We start from the raw sequence: 18,695 nt of genomic DNA, 5'->3' as shown, positions 1-18,695 counted from the left end.
TTCGTCTTCAAGCAAATACAATTCGAAACCACAAACATATTACCAGATCATGCAGGTCCCAGACATTGATCAGGCTCACTGCCTTGCTTTCTTGTCAAGGCTCATTCAAATCAAGAGCTACTCGCAGACCGATGGTGAGCTAGAGGCAACGAATTTCATGGCCGAGCAAATGAGAAAGATTGGACTGGAGTCGGCTATTTGCCCGTTCGACAACGGCCGCCGTCAAAATGCGGTAGGAATCTGGAAGGGCCACCATCCAGTGTCACCAGCGAGCAACAAAGTCCCCAAAACGCTACTCTTCAATGGACATCTAGACACAAATCCTGTCTCCGAAGGTTGGACGATCGATCCTTGGGAGGGAAAGATTGATAACGAGTTTATCTACGGCATTGGAGTCAGTAACATGAAATCTGGCTGTGCCGCGTACTTTTGCGCCGTTGAAGCCCTGCTTAAGGCCGGCTGGCGGCCCAGAGGCGATGTTGTCCTGACCTATGTGGTTGGTGAGCTTCAGGGAGGCGTTGGTACAATGGCCCTCATTGATCAAGGAAGGATCAATGCCGATTGTTTTGTCAACTGCGAACCGTCGGATATACAAGCAGTCACAATGCACGCGGAAGCCCTAGTCTTCGAGATTGAGATTGTTGGAGTCACTCGACACATGTCAGCCAAGGAGGAGGCATCCGATGCGATCCTGGCAGCATGTGAGCTGATTCCCCAGATGGCACGTATGAAATTCCGTGGAGCCAAGAGCAGTGAGCATGAAAAGTGCAACAGATGTTCAGTGGGCGTGGTTCATGGTGCCCTTGGGAAAGACTTGGTTGAATGGAGACCTGCCCAAGTAGCGGACGTATGCAAGCTTGCTGGAAGTGCGCGCTACGCTCCTGGCCAGACACAAGAAGGTGTCATGGCTGATATTCGCGAACTAGTGGGCACGGTAGTTGGTAATTATGCTGGTATGTCGGCTACTGTCAAGCAGCGATTTGAGCCTACAATGCCGGCATTTGAGGTGCCAAGAGACTCGCAGATAGTGAGAGCCCTGAACAAGGCCTATCGCCAGGTTCGCAACTACGAGCAGCCAACAGGGGTTCTTGCGCCGACATGTTTCTATGGATCCGACGCTGGCCACCTGTTCAAAACTTTGGGGATGGAAGGTATTGTCTGTGGTCCTGGAGGGAAGTACAACACCCGGCCAGATGAGAAAGTAGATATTCCGGACTATCTTGACTGCATCAGAATGTTCATGCGTCTGATCGTCGATATCTGTGGTTGAAATTGAGTATATCAAATGACTACTGCACTATTCTGAATAGGCATCTTATGCAGTCTGTCTCTGGTCCTGCGTTATGCTGCAAGTGGCCATCAGTGATCAGGATGCACCATAGAAGATCAAGCCGTTATTTGCAACACGAAGCTGAGTAGTGTCGTGGCAGCATTATAGGTTGCAGGAGCATATTTCACTTTCTCGGGCGCCTTTCAGGGGATAACAAAACATCACCTCATCTCATCACATAAGATTTGGCTTCCGCCCAACCTAGGAAGCCAATGTTGTTCTTATCACTGTTAGGGTCTCCAAAACCCGGTATCCCCGCAATCGGTCGGGGACCGAACGATGGCACTAGTAGTGGATTGGCACAAAACCCCTACCAAATCTGCTTCGCTGTCCAGCAACCGCGTTCATTGAAAAGACATTGACAGCAGCAGCAGCAACCTCAATTTAGCATTCCAACTCCCATACGACTAAGATACTGAGGTAGCTCATGGAGATCAAGGTACCACAACATGAAGCTGAGAAGCTCATGCTTCAATTGCCTGACACTACGAAACTTCGTCATTGGTCAAAATTGTACAGCGCAGAACCCCACCTAGCCGGGGACCTAGCCCACGCAGAACGCATCCGGGATCTATGGATTTCGTACGGTATCCCGGCGGCATTGGAAGAATACCAGGTCCTGCAAAACTTTCCAAAGTCTCAAGCTCTGCACCTCCTTGCACCGGATGGACAGATAGATTTCGAGGCATCCCTGACAGAGGACGAGGTGCCGGAGGATCCAACGTCGTCGCCTCGAAACGGGCTACCAGCCTTTCATGGCTTCAGCGCAAACGGCGAAATCTGCGCCGAATTGGTGTATGCGAACTTCGGCGAGTTGAAAGACTTTGAGCTGCTAAATTCGCATGGAATCTCCGTGAAAGGCAAAATCGTCATATGCAAGTATGCCAAGGTCTTTAGAGGCCTCAAAGTTAGAGCAGCCGAACAGTACGGGGCAGCGGCCGTCATTCTGTATAACGACCCTCAAGAGGACGGCGAATACACTGTCGAGAATGGCTATGAGCCCTACCCTCATGGTCCAGCAAGGCATCCCAAAACAATTCAGCGAGGCAGCGTCGACTTCTTCTCCGTGGCTGTGGGTGACCCCACGACACCCGGGTACCCCAGTTTGCCAGACACCGACCTTGAACGACAGGATCCTGGTCACGCAACCCCAAAGATACCATCTCTGCCCATCTCTTATGCGGATGCTGTTCCTTTCCTTCAGGCGCTGAACGGTCGTGGACTTCTACCTAGTCAGATAGCCGGTAAGCACAGCGACTGGAAAGGTTGTCTTCCGGCAGTGGACTATTGTACTGGCCCTAGCCAAGCCAGAGTCTTTCTATCGAACCAAGGTGAGCAATTCTGATCTCAAGCTGTTCAGAAACCAGGCAAAATTTCTGACTGTATTCCCAGGCACTTACAAATACGCCCCGATCTACAATGTTATCGGTACCATACGTGGGATCACTGAAGAGAGCATCGTTCTCGGTAATCACCATGATTCTTGGTGCTGTGGAGCTATTGACCCAGTGAGTGGGACGGCGGCCATGAACGAGGTCGCTAGGGCTCTTGGCGAGCTTTACTCAAAAGGCTGGAAACCGTACAGGAAAATGTAAGTAATGCATTAATACGGTTGCAACATCCAGCCAGTAAGGATTAGATCTGACTGTCCTCCACGTACAGTATACTAGCAAATTGGGACAACGAAGAATACGGCCTGGTTGGCTCTACCGAATGGGGTGAACACCACCAGGATGATTTAAGTAAGAACTGTGTTGCCTGTAAGTCTTATGAAATGTCTGGATTGTGGGGAAGATAGGAGCTGATCTTTGCTCAGACCTCAATGTTGACGAGTCGACCAATGGTGGGACGGTCCTTGGCGCGACTGGGAGCCCTCTTCTTGCAAGCGTGCTTCGTGATGTTACTCGCATGGTCCAATCGCCGATCAACGAGAATCGAACAGTCTATGATGACTGGCTGAGCGACCAAAAGCGAGCCAATCCAGAGCAGATGACCCCAACCCTCGATCTTATGGGTACGGGAAGTGATTACACGGTCTTCTTCGATCATCTCGGCATTCCGTCCGTTGACCTGCTCTTCAATCGGCAGGGAAAGGGTGTCTATCCTTATCACTCCAACTACGATAGTTACTACTGGGTCGAAAACTTCGGTGATATTGGCTTCAAGAAGCACCTTGCGATGGCTCAACTCTGGGGGTTATTGACGGTTCGCCTTGCTGGTTTGGGTAACATTGCGTTCGAGGCGGCTGAGTATCCGAGGACCCTCGCTCATCATTCAGAGAAGCTCAAGGCCAGATATGATAACGTCCTCAGCTTTCATGCTCTGAGCAAGGCAGTCACACATTTCAAAGACGCGGCGTCTCGATTAGACGCGACATCGCCACTCCGAGTCGCTCCAGGAAACATGCAAGTTGACAATGAAGTCAACAAGGCCTACCTCCATCTTGAGCGGCAGTTCCTTTTGCCAAAGGGGGCTGGGTTGCCTGGCCGGGAGTGGTATCGACATGCTGTAAGTTTCAAGTCTGAGGTCCCGGTTGTTCGTGTTTTAATATCCTGGCAGATCTTTGCACCAGGGCTATGGTATGGCTATGACGGAGTCATCTTTCCGGGCGTTGTGGAATGCTTGGAAGATGGTAACATTGAAGGTGCTGCTGAGTGGCTAGAAAAGATAATCTCTGCCATTCAGAGAGCCACAGACAGCTTGCTATAAACCAGCGAAGAAGTAAACTATCGGTTTGAAACATTTCAGTACAACATTCGTGCAGAGACGTTGCACGGAAACCCCTCGTACAGACCAAAACGCCTGAGACAGAAAACGCTTTGAATGTTACAATGATCCACTTAATTAAAGTAAACACCGATGACATTTCTGAAGCATGAAAACTCATAGAGGTAATCTCGCACTGACAATCAAACGACGATAGTAACCTCCAGGGCTCGCTTTTGATTCTGTTAGCAGATGGCTGCAACCAAGATTCTTCAACATCACTCACTGGCCCGTGTGAGTTACTCGAGTTCGGGACGAGATGAGTCTTGCTTTGATATCGTAGAGTTCCAGCAAGTTCCTCCAAGTTGCCTCTCACATACTCGAGGTACTTAGGCGCGCCGGGAATGTCAGTATTGTCTGCCAATACCACTGATCCCTTGTGAAGAACTTTGAGTTCCTCGCAGAGCTTCAAATCTGGAAGATAGACATCTTCCCAGTGGTCGAAGAAGACTACATCAACGCTTTCGGTCTTGAGATCCCCGTTCTTCACAAGAGTCTTCAACGACTCTGAGCCTGGTCCATCAACGACAGTGACAATGTCGCTCATACCAGCTAGTTTCACAACGTCTCGTGCGATGTCTGCTAGTTCGGGGTCGAGCTCGAAACTGTGAACGCGAATGCCACTGTTGTCGCCCGGATAGAACTCTCTCAGCATAGCGCCCCATGCTATCGTCGAATTGCCAACGAAGCTTCCAAACTCGACCATCACCTTTGGCTTTGGGCTCATATCTGCGAGAGCGACTCGAGCCAGGTTCATCTTGGTTTCACGGAATATCATGGGGAGCTTTTCGGTGTTGGAAAAATCCTCTATGACTCGCACAAGTTCCCACGGGTTCTCTTTGAACTTTTGCTCAGGTAAAGCAGATATATGTTTGTGCAAAGCAACAGCGCGAGCTTTGCAAAACGATTGGAACTAAGTCAGAGAGCGATTAGCATGCTTTCCTGTAGAATAAGATGTAGCTTACGTCTTGATGAGAATGGGCCATATTCTTGAATCTGTTCTGAAAAGCGCCTTTATCTTTTCTACGGCACGAAGCAAGCACTATGTCTCGATTCAAGCACTTCACTTTCCCTGATGAGACATCAGTACGAGAACCTTTTATTACATCTTACATGACTCCATTCGGAACAGCCCCACTAACTTAGCATACCGGTTCGCTCCAGAGCGGGGCAGTTCCGAACGTCGAAACGTAAAGTCAACAGAATTACAGTGTGTCATCTGAACTTTTATTGGATGGAGCGACATAACATCGTGCTATGCGTTGCAAGTGGCGACCTTTATGACGCGGCGATCTCATGCGCCCTACGAACATACGCCTTATGAGAGCCTCGTTCTCCGAGCCTCTGAACCGCTGACTTCTGATCTGCATAAGACGAGTTCGAAGTTCGGCCGAGCAGTGCATACTTCTTGGGAACATTGGCAACACTCTACCAACTCGCCCTTGAATCAGTCGCGGCCGTCGCGGCATGTGTCAGAAGTTTCTCAACACAGCCTTCAGTATATTCTAACCCCCGAGATTGAACGTTGTATTGATGACTACATTGAAAGTCGCAGGCTCGGTGTTATGAGGTCGTAGCGTAAGGTCAAGATTCAACCTTTTTACTCGATGCTTTATTGGCGCTTCGTAGCTGTATTCGTTACATGAAGTTAAATTGATGGAATTGGTGATAACAGCCTCGCTGGGTAAGCGATAGACTATCAGCAACTAAGTCAAGTCACCATCGTTAATATTACGCTGAATTTGAACCATACCTGTTGGAGTTTCGCATTCGCGGAAGGACACGGTAGTCAGGGTTACGGAAGACTCTTATCAAGTCGATGATATCTCAACGCGTGCTCGTGTACGTTTTTTGTTAGTGAAGTACGCGAACGAAAGGGCAAAACAATTTCTCGCCGTTGATAGTTTGGTACATAGCGGAGTTGTCAGTTTCGGACTGAGGTGGCTTCGGATGTCATGACAAATCTTCCCATCATCCAGATAATCATTAGGTAGGTTGAGCTGACTTTCATATAACTGTCTATACATCTCAGTCAAGGCCCAATTCCACCAGTAACAGCATGTTTTGAGTATCACAACAATCTGAGGTATAAAAATATTGTTAATCTGGATGAGAGAAAGTCTAGTTACCATTAATACTGGGAGCCCACGCCGTTCGTAAGATGCCGCTGGGCTGAATGAAGATTTCATGATCATCTTCTACAGCTTGATATAACTCATCTAGGATAGAGTCGCACCATCGGAGTAAGAAATAAAGTTTCTATGGGCATGCATGAGAGCAACGATGGTTTGAGCAGGGCTTACAGCCCAGCGAACTCCTCGCCCTACCTTATGTTGCAGGCATGGCATCCATCATCTACCGCTCCTGAGGGATTCAAGGCCTAGGAACAAGCTGCCTTACCTCATAAAACTTCTATGATTCAGTCCAATATATGTATGAAGACAGCCTCTATCTGGGATTAGAAATTGTGAGATTATTCAAGTGAACTTGTTTTCTGTTGACTGGGACAAGGTGCTGCGAGCCAGGGTTCAAACTCTAAGACTATGTCACACGGCAGAATCTGGATTTATCATAGGAACTTGGTTAAATGTGGGCTGCTTTTGCTTTTTAGTCCGGCGTGGGTATGAATCTCATTGCCTCATAAATCATGCCCTTCGAGGGTTTGAGCTCTAGGGACCGAACTCCGTGGACTTTAGTTCACAATTCTGTAGGCCACAACTGTCAGCTCTACAGCAATGCTTTAGGCATATGCGTTTTTCAGGTTGTCTGAATGTGGAATCAATGTTGGACTTATCAGACTTTTGTCAATTATTGTATTTAGGGACATGGAACAAGCGATGAGAGTCTTGGGTCATGAACAGCATCTGGAAAGAAAACAATGGATCGCCAGCCTAACACGTATTGTTATACCGACTGTCGCGATAAGTCCTGAGAACTCACCCTGCGCGTGACTGCATCGAAACTGTTTCATGTCACTGTTTGTCAAAAGTCATCTTCGATCTAGGCCCAAGAGTCGGGATGCCCATATTGTGTCGTCCTGGTAGGAACTTTGGCAGCTTGTTCTCAAACGTGCAGGAGCCAGATCTGCTGGGAATCCAGAGTTTAACAGTCCTGTGGAAACTGCTAGAGTCCTAGGCACTTAGCTTACTACCAGTCTATTGTGTTCGATGGCTCTGATGCCTATAGGTGGGATCCGTTATTTGATCGTGGTGATATTGCGAGGCAATGATTGAGTGGGTGGGCACTTCACTCGTGGCCTATGATGCTGACGGACATAAGAAGATCTTGGCCCTAAGGAAACGGCTTTTCTCTTGCCAGGTGAGGATATGCCAAGGGCAGCGTGCTGATTGGTGGCTAAGGTGTGTTGTAGAGTCGGGTTTGAATAGCAGGTCCTTCGTGTCTCTCGAGTTGCTACTGTGATTTCGTCCTGGTTGTATAGCGTATCGCTCGCGTATAGCTTAAGGACATCTCCTTTGGTAGGTTTCGACGTGATTGACTGAAATTTTGAAGGCCATGAGTTGAGGTAGGAAGGTTGGAAACCGGCGTTTATATAAGTATGAGTGAATGTTGCTGCGCCCGCAGCCACGCGAAGGGTGAGCGCCCGTCCATCTGAAGAACAGACTATCTACGGATAATCGGGGGCGCTTGGGCGCCATTCGATGTCAAAATGAGAGAGAGAGCGCCCGCAAAGACGCAAGTCAGCGGGACAGACCCAGGCGGACGGGACGGGAGGAGCAGCAACAAAGTTGATCTACTAACTCTAAAGTTGCCGTGCGGCCGTTGGGCGATGAACGGCAACCTTTGCAAAGCATGTAATCTTTGGAGGCCTGGGGAAATATGAGACATGTCTAGATCACGTTTAACGTTTTTGATCGACCATCTATTTTATTCCTCACTCTCATGTAAGTGCACGATGTGGAGCAAGTGAGACGGATCACCTAGAAGCCTGGCGCCTGATGGATCTGATGAATGAGAGATTGCGAGCTCGCCAGTGATGGCTCATAAAGAGGGAAACGACTTTGACACGGAGAGTCTGAGACTGAGAGGCCGCGCATGTGACACGTACATACGAGAGTAGTTTCTTTATCAGTACTTTGTACAAACGAAGGACATTCGACGCTGGATGCTAGATACCGTGTTAGCCGGCATTCCTTGGCGAATGCAATGGGAGCGACTAGTCTAGGGCGGCATGATTTGAGAGACGAATGGGGATTTCGGATATGAGTGGTTAGGGGTTTGATGAGTGCTGCAGGAATCAGGAATGGCGCTGGCTGCTGATAAGGCTGCAAGTCAGCAGACGAAGTCTGATTATCTCTGTAGCATTAAGGTAAGGTAGATGTCCACAAGCAAATGGGAGAAGCTATTAAGGTCACTCGTAACGAGCGATGAGCTAGGTAGTTGCATGACGCGGAAGCGAAACACCGAGTCCGAACATGAAATAGAGGTGAGAACAATAAGGTGACGACGACGAACATTGGTGCTTGATGAGAAGCTGTGTTAAGTGTGTGAGATGCCAGTGGTGAGAGATTGAAGGTGAGGAGAGTCGTCGTCGTCTATCAGGTGCCCCGTTTCAGTCGTTCGTTGGAAAACGGAAATGGAAAGAGGGATGGGGGTACCCCCTGCAGGGACAGACAAGGGCAGGGACCGTCCCACTGGTGCCTGCCTCGCCTTATCATTGCCAAGATGACGCTAGCAATCTCAGCCCCACCGTGCCGAGAGATAAGAGGGGACGGCCAATCAGAGGCCCGACCATTCAAACACAGGAAGAACCAACCTGGCTTGCAGCTTCTCCAGGCCACTGGCCAGTAAGGTGCGGATAGGTTTTGGTTCTTTCCATGGATGCAGAGTTCGTTCCCACAAGGCAAGAGCAAACGGAGCAGCAACGCATGTTCCTTCTAGCGTTCCTTTCCTTTGGTTATTGGTGTCCATTTCATGCTCATTTCGTGCCTGCCCAAAGTGTTCCAACAGTGTGCAATTGCGACACCCTACAGGTAGCAGTAAGGTGCCCGACCCTCAAGGTACGTATTCACTGAGGTACTCGGGACAGACTCCGAAAGGATACTAGGTACGAATACATACTTCTGGAAGCAAAGTACCTTAGTCAGCACCGGGTTTCCAAGCTCCGCCCAGCGCCCACCTTCACTCCCGTCCACGGGTCTCCCACTTCAGAACAGAAGTTCAGGCTCAACTCCCTCACACTTCTCGTGCGAATGGAACACTCCATCAATGTCTTGGCTCGATGATTCTCTGCTCCATCGGGGTGATCATGACGACATGTCGCCCATCCCAAGAGAATCCGGGGCTTATGGCTCGTTGGCTCGTCAATGTGAGGGATCATCGAATCCCACCATCATGCTACAACCGCCTTGCACTTCTCACCCTCTCGCGCCCACGATCAAAAACGCCACGGAAACTAAAGAGCTACTTTAATCACTGGCTCTGTCTTCACGATAAGAGATATCCGCCATCTACTCGTATTTCCTTCTGTCTGGGTAACAGCAGTCTCCGCCATATCAACCAGCCATCGGCAAGCCAGCAATCTCGATTCCCCACCTCACCATCAAGTGAACTTGCGCACCAACAGCGATTCATGCAACACCTGATTCAACATCTTCACCAGCCCAGCTTTGCTCTCATCAACGCTTGTCAGACGCGCTACCTCTATCAGGCGTTCCACCCTCGGCTTTTAGGTGTTGCAATTACCTACGGCGCATTCCCGTCATGGCTTTTTTCTTCTATCAACTTATCAACCAAGGTAGCCCGGTTTCGGTGTCGTCTTATCTCTTAGTGGACCTGAAGGATTCCCGACCTTTCCCCAGCGGCGCAGCATATTCACGGAACGGCAAGGCGAGGGATCAAGAACAGCCTGCGAGCCTTTCCCGATTGGATGTGTCGTTTGGCTTCACGCCGTCTCGCAACATTCTGGCGGACTGGAAGCGCTGCAAACGAAACCATTCTGGGCTTGTTTGAAGCCGCGCGCCTCAGCTACCCATCTCGCGAGAAAGCTTCGATCAGGCTTGAGATTAGCGACTTGGACTACACACCCGTTGACAGCCTGCAGATTCTCTGATACTGTGCCAGACCACCGGACTAGCACCACCACCCGAGTCATCGCTCGCCATGTGGGTGATTCACCTTTCGCTAGCGTCACTGACACGTTCTTCAGCTTGAAGTCTATCCACCCGTGATTATATTTTTTGCGGATACACAAACGAACGGAGTTTAACTACTGAGACGCAGCTGACGATGCCGGCCTCCAGCGTGCGATATCGGGCAGAACAACCATGGAGACCCCCTCTAGCCTCTACCTCAGGTCGTTTTGTCACTGTGTCGCTTGGACATCGGAGTCTGAGCGCTTTTGAAGGACGCCTCCTTCTGCACCTTTCTTCTTCTCCGGCACCGTGCAATCGGGACAAACAACGTTCACCGCGGGAAAGCGACATCGCTCGCCAATCATCCGTGGCCGTTTCTCATTTGACTCCCATGTCGTATCGTATCCGTGACAGCAGCTATGAAGATGGCGTCGAGCTAGTCCTGTCAAATTCCAACGGCGGAATACCTTAATTTCTGTCGATCGGTGTGCTGCAGCAACTTTCACAACGTGTGGTTGCGATGAGTTACGATTTACAATGGCATCGATGTGTGAGCCACTACGACCCATTGTCTACCTAGGAACAAGACATGTGGCTGGTGCTGCCTGTTGCGCAAAACACCCATGACCCATCTATCCATCCATCCATCCATGGGGATGGGGGGGGGGGGGGGTGGGGGATCACACAGAAGTCGTGTGTAACTGGGTCTTAGCTCCCATCAACCACCAAAATCTCCCTTGGTCGCCTGAGCGAGCCCCTCGATGCGCCCTGAGCTTCTGCTCGATTTCTCTGACTAGACTCACCAGAGGGCAATATTGATCAAACAAAAGAGCCATGCAACGTAAGGTATCCGTACGGATACGGATACCGCCGGCTTGATTGCCAAAGGTCTCTAAGAACGGTGCATCTATCCCGTTTCGCAGCTATGGACCGAATCGCCCCCACACGGCAGCGGCCAGGCAAGGTCGGAATCTACGGGCGGAACACGACGCGGGAAATGAAGTGGCTACAGATTGTCAGATAACACTGCTTACCAAGTACGGATGCGTTTGCTGGATTATCGCGCCTCGCTGATGCGTTTCTGCCGTTGCGTCGCTGAGGCACAGCATGCGTCTTTCCTTTTGATCCTCATCTCGAATTCCCTTGATCGCCTGTTTCCTGCAGTCTTGGCCCGTCTCGGGTCCAGAGACGTCACGTCTGTGCCGACATGTCTGGACTTGGTTGCATGCCAGACGACCATTGGTGCTGCACTGCGGTCTGCGAGAGAAAGTTGGAAAAACTTTGTCCTGGTCCGAAATGTTGCATCCAATGTCAGCAAGAGCAGCAAGCGGAGGGATTGCCCTGCGGCTCAACCGACCGAAAAAGATCCATCTCATTTGCCCCGTGCGACAACCCAACCAACAACATTGGGAATCAGGCAATGGGCACAATGTTTCGCTGACGAAGACAGCATGTTGAAGAGTTGATGGTCTCTAAACGTGGGCACTGGGCGGGATCAGCAAAGCTAAAGCCATGTCTTGGCATGACACTCTATTTCATCTGCTCGATTCTCGACATTCTCCACGTCCAGAATTCGGTGTCTCAAAGTCTCAGGCCAGATAGAGTACGGTACACACCGTGGGCCGTGGCAGACTCCAGAGAGTACAAATACCTACCACGCCTACCTACTGCGGTAGCGTCCGTATGCTAAATAGGTAGTCCAACGGACGAAGAAACGTCTACGGTACGCTAGCGGCCAGGTTCTGCCAAGAGACATGGCTCCCTGGAATGGCTTCAATTCGCCTTGAGCCGAAGCCCCCGACCCAAGGCATCCTTGTCAACCTCCTTCGACAAACCCCGGCCAGTCTCCAATTCCCTTATCAGTACCCACAGGTTCCGACGGCCCACTCGATGCTAGACGACAACATGGGATGGGGGGGGAGGGGGGAGTCCAACAAGGGTCCTCGGAGCATGTGGCTCAAGTATATGTACGAATTCCACCGACCGTGTTTGTATGAAGCTCTCGCGATGAGGGCGTTCTCGTACCACCACCATGCAGCTACGCCAGTAGAGGGACATGCCCGACTTGTCTTGCCGGAGACAGACGAGGATTTGGAAGTCGCTCCAAAATACAACCCTCATCTGCTGCAACTAGACACCCTCTCACGCCCTTTTTTATGCTTTCCTCCCCACCCCTTGGCCCTGCACTATTGGTGTTGCCCGGCATAGAAGGCTGGTCAATGAGCGACCTCCCCGTCCCAACTAACTGACATCCCATCCTTCATCTTACCCGCGCCATCGGTCTGGGCTGTTCATCCCTGCCGCCTTCGGATCCATCCAAAGATACTGCAGCAACTGTGCTTCGTAGTGGACTTGGCCATCTGTACTCGTAGGCTCAAATATCGGCGGGCTCACGACGAGGGGCCGAAGGCAATGCCCCGGTTTTGCTTTTCTCAATGTTGCTTCTGGGATTATTTAGCCTGTCCATCCCCGGTGTAGACTTCAACGTTGTGTCTTTTTCCCCTTCCTTCGTTCCCTCCCTTCCCTGTAGCTCTCTTCACCCATTACTCCTTCTTCGACGTCTGTTCGCCGATCTCGAGGCAGGCAAACGTTGAAGATTCCCGAGGACCCCGTCCGGACACCGCGCACCGAAATCACTACCCATTGACCGCTCACGCGCCGGCGCGCAACCGTCAACATGTCTGCCGGTCTCTACGCCATCCCCTACAATGGCACCGAGGGCGAGGCCGACGCCGGCTACTCTGCTGGTGTTGCCGATCTCAACGTCTTCTATGAGGTGAGCTCATCTGATACCCGCCGTCGCCCAACGACGACTACCTACCTCATGCATGTTGTTGTCTAACATGGTTGCATAGTCTGGCGACCTGGCCTGGATCATGGTCTGCTCGGCGCTCGTGCTGCTCATGATTCCCGGTGTCGGTTTCTTCTACTCGGGTCTTGCCCGTCGAAAGTCCGCATTGTCTTTGATATTGATCTCGATGATCTGCGTGGGCGTGGTTGGATTCCAATGGTTCTTCTGGGGTTATACTTTGACCTTCTCTCACACCGGCTCCGTCTTCCTCGGCGACATGTCAAACTTTGGTCTCAAGGAGGTTGTCGCCCAACCCTCTGTCGGCTCCACCAAGATCCCTGATATTCTCTTTTGTCTGTATCAGGGCATGTTCGCCGCCATTACGTGAGTCTACTCTACTCTGGCGCGAAGTCTGTAACCTCGACGGCGGCATCTGACCACACTACATAGTCCCGCCCTCGCGCTCGGCGCTATTGCTGACCGCGGTCGCATCCTCCCCGCCATGGTCTTTGCCTTTATCTGGGCCACCATTGTCTACGACCCCATCGCCTACTGGACCTGGAACGCCAACGGCTGGCTGTTCACCCTCGGCTCCTACGACTTTGCTGGTGGTACGCCCGTCCACATCTCATCTGGCGCTGCCGCCCTTGCCTACTCATTGATGCTGGGCAAGCGCACCGGTTACAACAGCGTCCACGGTCTCCCATACCGCCCTCACAACGTCACCCACGTCGTTCTCGGAACCGTCTTCCTCTGGGTCGGTTGGTTCGGTTTCAACGGCGGTTCCGCTCTCGCCTCCAACATCCGTGCTGTTATGGCTTGCTTCAACACCAACCTTGCTGCCGGTGTCGGTGGTGTCACCTGGATGCTCCTTGACTACCGTCTGGAGAAGAAGTGGTCCACCATTGCCTTCTGCTCTGGCGCCATCGCCGGCCTGGTTGCCATCACCCCCGGTGCTGGTTTCGTTACCCCCTGGGCTGCCGTCATCTTCGGCATTGTCGGTGGCATTGCCTGCAACTTTGGTACCAAGCTCAAGTTCGTGCTTGGCATTGACGACGGTCTTGATGTCTTCGCCGTCCACGGAATCGGTGGTATCTGCGGTAACATACTGACCGGTATCTTCGCTGCGTAAGTCTTGCTGCCCTTCCTGCGGAAATCACCCGCAGAACATTGTTCTAACATGTCCTACTATAGCTCCTACATTGCTGCCCTCGACGGCGCCTACACCGGCGAGAGCGCGATTGCCGGCGGTTGGATCGAGCACCACTACGTCCAGCTCGGCTACCAGCTGGCCGGCTCCGTCGCCGGTTTCGCCTGGTCCTTCACCTTAACCTGCCTCATCCTCTTCCTGATGAACCTCGTTCCCGGCCTCAGCCTGCGCGTCAGCGTCGACGACGAGGATCTTGGCCTCGACGACTGCCAGCTCGGCGAGTTTGCCTACGACTACGTCGAGGTCACCCGCCATGTTTCGGACATTGCGCCCAGCAGCAGCCATGACGGTGCCCCCGGCAGCTCCGCCCACAGCTCATTGCCTGAGAAGACTGTCTAAGTCTTTGGACAATAGAACTTTTGCAACTATCCATCACTTACAGACTTGCTTGACCGTCGGAAAGTACATCCACGGCTGGAAAAAAGGGGAAGGCAGTTATCGTCTATAATACTTTTGTTCACATCTGCTTTGATACCAACTTGGCACTCGCTTGCTAGATTTACTATTAGTCTTTCCGTGGAACAATTCACGAGATCATCTCATAACGTTCATCAACAGCCGCCCTCTCCCTGAAGTGTTGCTACATAAGTTACTCCAGATACTCAAGTTCATGAATTGTGTCAATGTACCTGCATTTAGGTCCTGATGGCGTGGCATTCTCCTGAAAGTTCTGCCTCGCCTGCCTCGGCGCCTGGTTGTAATCTCACCCACGATCACACCTACCCGTTGCATCGTTCCAGAAAATTCTCACTGCATGTGCGCACAGCTGCCGGCGTAGCATCTCAGAACTCATGCTGCCACCTACCAACTAAGGTATGGTAAAGTATGGTAGGACAGCCGCTGCTCCTTCTCTCTCTCGGAAAAAGAAAGGTAGCAACGCTTGAATCCTTTGCATCCTTCGCTGCAACAACACACCAATTGCTGTTGAGCATTCCAAATACTCCGAGACAGCAGCACAGTCAGCACCCAAAGATAGCTTTGCAATGGGCAAGTAATATGTCACGTTCCCCCTGACGTTGGATTCTTAATGCTGAGTGATTGACCCTGACCACGATTCGTCCGATCTCATCTTTCGCCCTGGATTCTATTCCTCACCCTCTGACCTCACACACTCCACAACCTCTCTCTCGAGTCTAGTCGCACGTTCGTACATACTCCATCAAGGAATTGAACCACCATCGACTAACCAAGCCTGCCCGGTGACATACGAAGACTCATCTCCTAGCAAAAAGGCAATTGTCGTCGCCACCTCCTCAGGCTGCCCGACTCTCCCCAAAAGCGGCTCAAACACGTCCGCCCCGGTCTCTGTGGTCTTGGCCGCCAGCGCCGTCCGTAAAATAGGCGTATCGATTGCGCCGCTGCGTTTCTCGTCAGACAAATTTTCATAGGTTCAATGCAGACAATTGCAACTTACGGGCAGATAGCGTTGATCCTCAATCCCTTCCTTCCAAACTCCCTCGCCGCACTCTTGGTCAAACCAACAACAGCATGCTTACTCGCCGTATACGCCCCATGATACTCCAACCCATAGTGCCCCGCCACGCTCGACACGTTTACAATACTCTTCCCCTTTCCCTCCTCCGCCAATGCAGGAATCTCGGCCCTCATGGCATTCAATATCCCCCTCGCATTCACGCCCATCACGAAATCCCATTCGTCGTCCTCAATCTGCGTCACCGTCGCCAAGTTGCCCTGCCGCCCAAGCACGCCGGCGACGTTGGCCGCCCCGTCCAACGGTCCGAGCTTCTCTACCGTTTCCGCGATCCACGCCTCCACCGCTTTGCGGTCCCGCACATCCACGACTCGCGAGTAGACGTTGTCTGCCCCGTGCAGCTTGGTGAGATCCGCCGCGGCCGTGGCGAGGAGGGGCTCGTCGACGTCCGAGATCGATACTCGCGCGCCTAGGTTGGCCAGGTGCTTCGCTGTCGCCAGGCCGATGCCCGATGCTGCGCCCGTGATGGCAATGACTTTGCCGTTGAGGTTGCTCATGTTTGTGGTGTCAGGCTTTGGCGTGATGAAAATGTCTTCTCCTTCGTGAATAATTAGCGCTTGTGGTCGATGAGGCAGGGAATGTTGACCCCTCAGCGGGCTTTTGATGTCTTATCCATAATTGTGTATCTCCGCCTTGAGGCATGGCATGCTGAGTAACATGCTTTGAGCGTCGGATCGGCCCACCTGTTATGGTCACTACCGAGCTATCTAACAGCGCCGCCCGGCCAAAGTGGAGCCGTCCGGACACTCATTGCCGGACGTGACGGAGCAGACCAACGCTCCCGCCCCCCGGGAGCCTTTCCTTGCGTCAGCCATCTGGGGGATTTCAACAATCTTAGCGAGCTTAAAAGTGGCCTGTATTTGTTCAAAGTCAACAGAGCATCGATGAAGAGGCGACTCGCGCCCCAATAGCTGCAACAAATGTCTGTGGAAGTCCGTGTACGCAGATTCACCAATGACCATGGCACGTGGGGAAAGTCATGAACAGATATGGGTTCCATTGAGACATGCTAGTAATCCTATGGTTGATTCATGGGTGTGGGGCATGGCTTGTCAACCATTGTTCAAGCCTTTTGCATCGTCCTCAGCGTAGCAAGATCCTGATGGTTACATTAGATCGTCGCTTGGTCTGCCCAACTTGGTAACATTTGCGTTCGAGAGAACTTCAAGAGCTGCGAGGCTGAATTGGAAATGGCGTTCAAGCGTTTCTTTCTCGATCGTCTCCAATGTCTGCAATCAAGATTAGCACCCTACTTTCGGCGTGGCCATAGAAGTTTTCGGTGGAACTGACATCTTTATCCGTATGAATTCTGTCATTGCCCGTTGGGTCACGATCCGCAGTTATGAAGGCCGCAGCTATGATACCATTGTCAACCGAATTCAAGCAAGAATGAAACTTCGCACTCACGGTACTTGTTGTTGTGAGCGCTTGCATGATCGGAACAGGCGTAACCGCAAGAAAAGCTCAGTGTTGCGATGCCGCGCTGCTTTGCAATGGTTCGGAGGACATGTGTGAGGCGTGGGTCAATTTTGTCGCCACCAAGAGACACCTTGTCAGTAGATGAGAAACCCAGCATGTCGTGGTTCAGCATGGCAACCACGGTCTTGTTTTTGACCTTGTAATCGTAGAAGATCTCTGAAGAACCAAGCAAACCGACCTCTTCTGCGGCATAGAAGTGGAACTCGACTGTGTTGCGAAGGGGCTTCCAAGGCTCGGTTTCCTTGTGACTCGTCTTTTCTGCTAGTGTCCGGAGAAGTTCAAGTAGCACGACCGTTCCAGAAGCATTATCGTCGGCTCCCGGAGCATAGCCACCAGGCTTTCTTGAGATGGAGTCGAAGTGGGCGCCGAAGACAACTGGTAAGAGGGTCAGCAGAGCCACCTAGAAGGTCGAGAACAGGCTTACCGATGTCAGAGGTAGCTCCGGGTAGCTTGGCAATAATGGAGGGCTGCTTGGTGGCGTTATGCGCGAACGCCGCGGATTCGATATGCGGGTTGACCAAGGCAACGATCCTCTCAATACTTTCGAGGATCCATTCGGCAGCTTTCGTGCCGTTTTCCACCCGATGATCTCTACTCCAAAACCTGCGATTCCAGTCAGGACATGAAGCAAGATTGTAGTCAGTCTTCTTTACTCAGTCATTGTCTTGAGGTGACGCATTGCACGTTCAGTATTGAACGGTGTCGGTTGCTCAGAAGGGGCCATAGATCGGCCATCAAATTCGGCCTCCATCCAATCTAACCCTCGATGAGCCAAGTCAGCATTCAGGTCGAGTGTGTTGAGGTATTGACTGAAGTCATGATCAGGAGTGGATATCATTTCGAGAACTTCTTCGTCCTGAGGAGATGTCAGCCAAATCAATCTTTCGATTGAATAGAACCGAGCCGTGCCAGGGATTCAAGAAGGCTTACCTTGATGTCAGTGATATCGATGAAACGGACACCATTCTCGATCATCGCATCTTTGTTCGCATCGGTGACCCATGATCCAGGATCAGCTGGGGATGTTTTGACAAGCCGGAGGGTAGAGTCAGTATGGATGAATGGAAGTCGCGAACCCTGTTGGTGGCTTGGTGCAGGTGAGGTTGCTACGAAGGATGCCAATGCTGCCAAGACAGCAATGTAGCGAGTTGCTACCATGCTGGATGTCGCTTCGCGTCTGCGTAGATGGACTGGAAGATTCCAACGAACAGGCAAGCAGGCGGTACTTTGATCGGAGATGGGATGCAAGAACGAGCTGGTGAATGCTAGGGAGCTGTAAGGAATGAACTTTGTGAAGAATAATCAGGTAGAGTGACTGTTTTCTGCTCAGCAAGGCGGGATGCAGAAGCTCGGGAGGGATGTGTTGGTGATGAAGATGGTGCAGAAGATTTCGGACGTTGGTGGGTGTTCTTTGCCAAGGTTCTTTGGTACAATGAGACGGAAGCGAGGGCTTGCATTAGGTACTTACATGGAAAGTGAGGTGCAGAAAATAGGTACTTCCAGTCTTGCCAGACTCGCCATGTCGTTGCAAGGGG

The 18,695-nt window shown here is 51.5% G+C and overlaps 6 protein-coding genes across 6 annotated transcripts; 3 read left to right on the top strand and 3 right to left on the bottom strand.

Annotated features, from left to right (window-relative positions):
• Positions 1–49: 49 nt before the first annotated feature.
• Positions 50–1,270, top strand: HER10_EVM0000987 (acetylornithine deacetylase or succinyl-diaminopimelate desuccinylase; the record flags this gene model as incomplete). Its single annotated transcript, XM_035470751.1, has 1 exon — positions 50–1,270. The coding sequence occupies one exon, from the start codon at positions 50–52 to the stop codon at positions 1,268–1,270; it is 1,221 nt and encodes a 406-aa protein (XP_035337944.1).
• A 487-nt stretch (positions 1,271–1,757) lies between these two features.
• On the top strand, positions 1,758–4,039 carry HER10_EVM0006542 (glutamate carboxypeptidase II; the record flags this gene model as incomplete). The annotated part of the gene is made up of 5 exons (XM_035476125.1): positions 1,758–2,661; positions 2,723–2,921; positions 2,993–3,090; positions 3,147–3,751; positions 3,890–4,039. The coding sequence occupies 5 exons, from the start codon at positions 1,758–1,760 to the stop codon at positions 4,037–4,039; spliced, it is 1,956 nt and encodes a 651-aa protein (XP_035338460.1).
• A 200-nt stretch (positions 4,040–4,239) lies between these two features.
• Positions 4,240–4,823, bottom strand: HER10_EVM0003959 (catechol O-methyltransferase; the record flags this gene model as incomplete). Its single annotated transcript, XM_035473620.1, has 2 exons — positions 4,240–4,278; positions 4,323–4,823. 2 exons carry the CDS (start codon positions 4,821–4,823, stop codon positions 4,240–4,242), a joined length of 540 nt encoding a protein of 179 aa, XP_035338229.1.
• Positions 4,824–12,118: 7,295 nt separating this feature from the next.
• Positions 12,119–14,752, top strand: HER10_EVM0006344 (ammonium transporter). The gene is made up of 4 exons (XM_035475931.1): positions 12,119–12,964; positions 13,044–13,363; positions 13,430–14,107; positions 14,174–14,752. The coding sequence occupies exons 1-4, from the start codon at positions 12,866–12,868 to the stop codon at positions 14,526–14,528; spliced, it is 1,452 nt and encodes a 483-aa protein (XP_035338438.1). The 5' UTR covers positions 12,119–12,865; the 3' UTR covers positions 14,529–14,752.
• Positions 14,753–15,263: 511 nt separating this feature from the next.
• On the bottom strand, positions 15,264–16,274 carry HER10_EVM0000332 (short-chain dehydrogenase). The gene is made up of 2 exons (XM_035470118.1): positions 15,604–16,274; positions 15,264–15,547 (listed from the first exon to the last, which is right to left on the bottom strand). The coding sequence occupies exons 1-2, from the start codon at positions 16,176–16,178 to the stop codon at positions 15,349–15,351; spliced, it is 774 nt and encodes a 257-aa protein (XP_035337905.1). The 5' UTR covers positions 16,179–16,274; the 3' UTR covers positions 15,264–15,348.
• Positions 16,275–17,050: 776 nt separating this feature from the next.
• On the bottom strand, positions 17,051–18,135 carry HER10_EVM0010738 (leucine aminopeptidase 2; the record flags this gene model as incomplete). Its single annotated transcript, XM_035480189.1, has 4 exons — positions 17,051–17,535; positions 17,585–17,763; positions 17,814–18,016; positions 18,091–18,135. The coding sequence occupies 4 exons, from the start codon at positions 18,133–18,135 to the stop codon at positions 17,051–17,053; spliced, it is 912 nt and encodes a 303-aa protein (XP_035338863.1).
• Between the last annotated feature and the right edge of the window lie 560 nt (positions 18,136–18,695).

The sequence above is a fragment of the Colletotrichum scovillei genome, assembly GCF_011075155.1.
Source record: "Colletotrichum scovillei strain TJNH1 chromosome Unknown Contig00001, whole genome shotgun sequence".
Classification (NCBI taxonomy): domain Eukaryota; kingdom Fungi; phylum Ascomycota; class Sordariomycetes; order Glomerellales; family Glomerellaceae; genus Colletotrichum; species Colletotrichum scovillei.
This window is presented reverse-complemented; position numbering and strand designations above follow the sequence as displayed.